This window comes from Tenrec ecaudatus, chromosome 2, assembly GCF_050624435.1.
Source record: "Tenrec ecaudatus isolate mTenEca1 chromosome 2, mTenEca1.hap1, whole genome shotgun sequence".
NCBI classification, from domain to species: domain Eukaryota; kingdom Metazoa; phylum Chordata; class Mammalia; order Afrosoricida; family Tenrecidae; genus Tenrec; species Tenrec ecaudatus.
The window spans coordinates 200,815,171-200,822,550 of record NC_134531.1 but is presented as its reverse complement, the minus strand read 5'-3'; the positions used below and the strand labels follow the sequence as shown (position 1 = coordinate 200,822,550).

General features: G+C 35.9%; 1 protein-coding gene across 1 annotated transcript; it reads right to left on the bottom strand.

The window, feature by feature from the left end:
- Positions 1–3,181: 3,181 nt before the first annotated feature.
- Positions 3,182–4,123, bottom strand: OR1C1 (olfactory receptor family 1 subfamily C member 1). The gene has a single exon (XM_075542863.1). It carries the CDS (start codon positions 4,121–4,123, stop codon positions 3,182–3,184), a length of 942 nt encoding a protein of 313 aa, XP_075398978.1.
- Positions 4,124–7,380: the final 3,257 nt, after the last annotated feature.

The window sequence follows — 7,380 nt, the reverse complement described above, 5'->3', positions numbered from 1 at the left end:
TATGTCCTTTTTAACCCTTTGTATTTCAGCAAACAATAAACAATATTATTACTTCATGTTGATGGAATCCTTGATGTGGTTCACAAATCTCTGTAGTTTTCCTGTCTTTGCCCCACTTACGATTTAATAACCATTCTCTTTAAATTTAAATAAGAGACAGACACCATCCATGACTGTAGTCCTTAGTCACTCTTCAGATCTGTAACTGAACTCACCCTGGCTTAGAATAACCAATCATTCAAGATCAAAAGGGCAGCATTTATCCAATGGCAAGTTTCAGAAGATTAGGGACACAGGAGTAATGGAAACATGAACACAGGGAAGAAGTGCAATGAGTGATGGTAAATTGGGGAGAATACAATGCATATGATGAGGCGAAATATGTATGATTTTTAATGTAAAACTCATCATCTGCTATGTAAACCTTTACCTAATTTACAATAAAAATATCTTTAAAAAACTTCTGGAGAAAAGAGGGCTGTTAAAATCAATCTTTCACCACGTGGAATTGGAAACCGCCATATTTTTATATTCTCTGATAGTGGAGGCAATAACTAATACTAGCAAAAAGTATACACATATAATCATACATGATTATATGAGTATTTTATTAATAGTACGATCTGCATGAAGATTGAAGTATTTAATGAATATAATCAGGCACTGGTGTCTTTAGATGAAAATCCATTGTATTTTGTCTTTCACAAAAATGCATATGTGCAAAAGGGTTCAATGTTTATAAATATTTGAGGGGTACCCCCTAAAAAGCACAGAAAAATTGTCTAAGCTCTGTATTTAAACTTTAAAAAATAACTTTATCGTCTTCAAATTACTCCCCATTACACTTCATATATTTGTCAAATCCATGATTCCATTGTTGAAAACATTTTTCACACTCATCTGTTTGAATGGCTGACAACACCTCTCTCATTTTTTTCTTCACGTCTTCTAAGTCATCAAATTGCTGTCCCTCTTTATTTGTGGAAAATTAGGAAGGCGCAGCAGTGAGGTTAAGTGAGTCGGGTGCATGGGGACAAGAAAGGCACGCTGTTTTTAATAAAAACATGGTGCCTTGAGGTAGCTGTGTGAGCAGATGCATTGTCATGGTGGAAACCAGTCACCCATCTGCCACAAATCAGGCTTTTTGTGGGGTATCAGACAAGGTTATGCTACCTTTTCAGATCTCTAAGTAAAAAGCTTGATTAACAAACTGACCTGGTTGAACGAACTCCAAATGCAATACGAGTCGACATTTTCATCCATTTGGGAAGTTGACGGATGTCCAGAACAGGTTTGTCATCAACTGACTTTCACATTTTTTGAAACGAGAAAACCAGTCGTACAATTGAGGTTTTCCAATAGGGTCGACGCCCTTGTAAGCTGTGTTCAACATCACGACAGTTTCTGTGGCATATTTTCAGAACAGGAAACACAATTTCACAGTCGCACACTCTTGTCTTAAACTGGCCGCTACAAAAACCGAGGATCAAGCAAAACGGCTTTAACAAAAAGATTCACTGTGACCAAGGAGAACCTGCCCAGGTGACGCCACAAGGTGCATTACCTCAGAGGGAGATGCTGGATGCTCGCCTAGTTGGGAGAACAATACGTACTATGAAAGCTCTATCCAGCGGGGTTTTTATCCTTTCTTTTTTGGGGGGGAGGGTACTCCCTCTTATATTAGACATTGAAGTGCTGTTTAGGTTTGTTCTAGGTTGGGCAGTCATTCACCCTGCATTGTCAATATTAAATGAATAATGACTTTTTTTATCAGGTAAGAAGTAATATCATACCTCCATTTTATGCATACTTTCTTCCTTGCGATAGTTCAAATTTTATATATTAACTTGACATCTTTTAATAGCCTCTTTAAATTAAAATTGTGATGTAACATTTATTATTTGATCTACCTTCCTTATCTGAATAGTCAACAGCAATGGAAAACCTAGGAGAAATAGGAAAGACTATATCATCCCATAACACATGATTCATAAATATCTACCTGCATGATTACAAGGTTCAGCAAAGAGGAAAGCAAATAGGTGCTTGTAGGAGATTAGATTCTATCATTTACACAACTTAAAACAGTTTCTTGCTCCTAAGTTCACATTCCAGCATTAGGTTTGCTTTTGAAAAATAGCTATAATGCACTTGTAACCACAATACAAATAGTGATTGTTCATGGTTAAATCTGTTACATTATAAATTACTTTCCCAGGGCTGTTTTTGTTTATGTTTTTTTAATTGTTTAACTCTGTGAATAGCTATTATTTTTCAGCCATCTAAAATTAGGGAAATATGTTACTGTCAGTACTTGCTCTGGAGTCAATTCTGCGTACGACAATTCCATAGGACTGCCCTACAGGGTTCTCAAGGCTGCGACCATTGGGAAGAAGAGGCCAGTACTGTCCCCAAACTATTTCTGGGTGGATTGTGACTCAAACTTTTGGCTAATAGATGAGCACTTAACAGCACCATCCAGAGACCCCTGGTTTAAATTAGGCAGTAACACATTTTTTACAAATTATGTTGGACTTTAACAATTCAGTTGCATGCTTAAGAGGTACATTGTTAGTTGTTTCTGTATCCTGAATTGATTTGTTTTGCATCCGGCGTAATTGCATTTGTTCTCTGTGAGACCATGAGTATGATGTGTGTGTGTGTGTGTTTATTTAATGCGTATTAAATTCAAGAAGTTATTTACAAGGATCCCAGAGCTAAGATTTTTAAGGTAAGAGAAGACCAAGCAGGCATGAATTTAAGCTTATTATTAGATTTAGAGTGCTAATAGGAAGTGGGGTGAGGTGAAGACACAATCATGGTGATTAATTGCTAAACCTTAAAATGCATTTACTTAGATAAAAAAATCGATAATAATGTTGGTAACCTCTATATGACTATTTTTGGAACAAAAGCATAGAGTAAAATAAAACCCATGAATTTGGAGGTGACTTCCTATATTTGTAATTCTTCTTTATTTGAAATTTGAAATCTGTACACATATTATATATTTTTATGATTTTATGATATGAGAAATAGGTTTTAAATATCTCATTTATTTTAATAAAATAATCCGTATATTAGCATTCCAAATATTTAATAATAGCTGGCTGTTCATGTTTCCTTTATGAATATATTTAACTTAGTTACCAAATTCATATCTTTGATTCAACCAGAGAAGTCAAGAATTTTGATAAAAGGCTCTGCCCTTAGCAAATGTCTTCTGGAGCGCTTTCTTCATGTCTGTGTTCCTTAGGCTGTAGATGAAAGGGTTCAGCATTGGTGTCACCACAGTGTACATGATGGCTGAGAGAGTATCTCTCAGAGGCGTGTGAGTAGAGGAAGGACTGAAGTACACAGCACTGGCTGTGCCATAGAACAGCACCACCACAGACAGATGGCAGCCACAGGTGGAAAAGGCTCTCTGCTTTCCTTGAGTAGAAGTTATCTTGAGGATTGTGGAGAAGATAAACCCATAAGATATGAGTATGCAGATTAGAGGTGTTAGAGCCAATAGACCTCCCACTGTGAAAATTAGCAGTATGTTGAAGGATACATCAGAGCAAGAGAGCTTCAGGAGTGGGTTCAGATCACAAAAAAAATGATGAATGGTGTTGGAGGAACAAAAGGACAGACGTGCCATTAAGGAAGTGTGTAGGAGGGCATGAAGAAAGGTAACCATCCAGGATCCAGCAACCAAGTGCACACAAACGCGAGGATTCATTAAGGTTGTGTAACGTAAAGGGTGGCATATTGCCACATACCTATCATACGCCATCACACAAAGAAGAAAGCTGTCCATATTCACAAAAGAAATGAAGAAAAAAAGCTGAGTGAGGCAGCATGAAAAAGATATAGTCTTTGAGCTGGACAATGTGTTCACTACCATCTGGGGGACTGTAGTGGAAGTAAAACAAATGTCCACAAAGGCCAAGTTGCTAAGAAAGAAATACATGGGAGAATGGAGACAAGAGTCCCGCACAATGCCCAAGATGATGAGCATGTTCCCAGCCACGGTGACTACGTACATACAGAGGAAGAGTGCAGACAGCTGGTGTTGCTGCTCCACAGACAGGGAAAGTCCCAACAGGACAAATTCACCGATGACGGTTAGATTTCCCATTTCTGTCTTTCCAATGACTCTAGAAGAACAAAGTATCACATTGTAGAAATAACCTCATACTCCATGATGTGTGTGTGTGTGTTACTAGAACATGAATTAATTAAAGACTGAGGATGGTACTAACCTTTCCCACAGCAGTTTCCTAACAATGCCTACATCCTAGAAATAAGTTCTTCTTTTCCCATTTATATTATTCAATTCATCCTTCCTGCTTCTATCCGACACCAACTCTTATGTCAGTCACAACAACAGGAGATTTTATTCATGCCTTACTGACTTTGCCTAGGAATGTTTTTCCTTTCCTCACTCCCAATAACAATTTATATACACATAAAGTTTATTGAAAACCATCAGAAATTTTCTTGAATTATATTAACTTAAATGACCTCTAACTATGTGGGTTTAATTTCAGGCACCTACTACAGATTCATGATTTCATTTTAATCTACATTTTTATCACATACAATTTAAGTTTTTGTCATTTATACATTTCTCTCATCCAGAATTTTAATAGTACCATTTCTCTTGCTATAGAATCTTATCCATGTTGTTTTTATTCCCTTATTTCCATTTATTTTAGTTCAACTTTTTCAAGACCTTCATTCTCAAAACTCAATATCTACTAGAGCCTCTAACAGTTTGCAGCCAGAATGAGAAGATGATGCCTGGCTGCAACAACCACTGCCCTCAGGGAGGTCACCATAGAAGGTCTTGTACGGAGTGGAAGAAGAAAAGGTAGAATTAAACCCAACATCATAGAGAAGAAAAGACTTACTGATCTGAAATAGACTGTGAAACCCCTGAATCATGAGTCTTAGATAATCTTAAAAGATGGAAATGAAACTACTCTTGAAGACCATCTTTCAACCAAATAATGGACAAAAAGGACAAATAAACAATAACACACGTGCAGATCATCCTTCTCAGAACAATAGATTGGATTATATTAAAACCACAGTATTTATGCCCAAACCAAGTTTGGAAAGCAAGAAGAAGCAGGAAATAAGGGCAGATGAAAATGGGAAACCAGGGAGAAAATGGAAAAAATGACATAATATTGAGGAGGTTGCAACTAAATTCACACGCAAAAAAAATGATGTGTAAATTTGCTGATTAGAAAACTAATTTTCTGTATATATTTTCAACAAAGCCTTAAAAAAATCTGTCAAGTTTGTTGCTTCATTTCCAGTTCAGCCAATTTAAATGTCTCCCTCTATTCGTCCATCCTTCCTGCCACCCTCCTCCAAAATCGTATTCTGCATCAGGCTCACATTCGCTTTATTGTCTCTTTACCAAGATACCGGATACATTCTAGAGATCTAACTAGAATGCATTTAGTTCTACTACGTTTTGGATTTCGATCTCATTTTGAACTTCACTAACCCTATGAAAATAATCTTCAGTTCCCTGTACACTTGATCTAATGTTCTTTGCATCCCAACCTTGTACATGGGACGATGAGGATTGCTCTGGGCAGAAACACTGCATTTCCCCATTTCTCTTTGAGGAAGGAACTCCCTCTCAAAGAGGCAGGCAGAATCAGTAATGCGATTCTTGTTCTCCAAATTAGTTAGTAATATCACTGTCATAAAAAGCAGTGTAGGTAGCTTATTTTATTTTCTTGTCTGATTCATTGCTGCTGCTGATATCTTGGGGCAATGTTTTTAGTTTATTATTTTAAATCCTTAGTAGGTAACACAAAAATGACACATAAAAAAAAAACTCCAACCAAATCCACTGTTACCGAACTGATTCAGACTCCTATGAATATTGTAGGATAGGGTAGAACTGACCCTGTGATTTTTTTGAGACTATAATTTTTTATGAGAGTAGAAAAAACATCTTTTTCCCTAGGAGAGGCTGGTGGTTTTAAACTGCTAACATTGCAGTTAACAGAATAATGCTTTACCACTATGCCAACAGGGTTCCTGATTTTACTAAACAGCCCTTATGGAAACAATAAATGAAAGAAAAATGATAGAGTAATCATTTGATAGTTTTTTAATGGAGTTATTTTTTACTTTTGATATTAATAATTTGATAACCTTATAATTTGATAGTTTCTCATTGATTCAATAAATCTGAGTTTCCAAAGAGGTTTTCTATAGCATATTCGTATTTATAACAAATATTATTCCAAAATTTTATTTATTTACCAGGATTATTTTTATTCAGTTGTTCTTAAAGATTTACATTTCATTCATTAAAAAGTACTTACATGTTACTATTCAGAGAATTACACATTAATCACCTAATGTAATTGTTTTTTAATGTTGGAATACGTACCCCTTTAACTTGAGACTTTTTGAATTCTACAACCTGCACATTCGATCAAAAGAACATGAGTATTCAAGATTCTGCATTGGTGTTGGGAGTGAAAAGAAGGGGAAAATGAGATATATGTAAATATGTCCTCCCTATTGAGAACGATGGTATATCACAATGGGAGTATTTACTCCCTCACTATTTATTTTTAATAATACAGAAATATTGGTCTTGAGCAAGGACACATTTTCCTCCCTGGAGCTCAGCACCCTGGAGGACACAAAGAAGTCAATTCATCTTCTAATGATTACTCTTGTTTGTAAATGTTACTTACTTATTTGAAGAGTAATCAAACGGAGTGTAAAACATTTAATAATAAAAACATAAGAGCCTCTGGGGTTCTAAGAGTAATATTTTTTGTGAGTATGAATGACAAGTGCTAAAATTTGAGAGGACTTGAAGCAATGATGAAGATCAAAGAATACTGCCTTTAGTATGGGTCACATATCAACATAAGGGAACACTTTCTCCACAATTGAATCAATAAGTAGCAATATGCTAAGTGTAGAGAATTTTCAAGGTATCAAGGAGTTTATTTTACTTGAATTAACAACCAAGCAACCTATTGCATTGGGCAAATCTACTATATTTGGTTTGCAGCATTCTCTGTAAATTTTTGTTTTTCGTTTGTTCATTTTGGGATTCATTGCAGGTGTAATTTGTTAGTGGGGATGGCTCTCTTGAATTTATTATATGTTTTTCTGCCTCTCAGTATATGAAACCAGCCTTAATGAACCTATAGGGACAGAAACTGTAATAAGAGTTTCTGGGTGGTAAGGTGGAGGAAAAGGGAGCTGATGTCAAGGAGTTCAAGCAGGAAAAGAATGTTTTTAACCAACAGTTGTCGGATTTGTACAAAACTACTTGATGTTATTGAACTATGGATTGATATGATATCTCTATTAACTCCTAGCCAAATGGTTAGGGGAGAA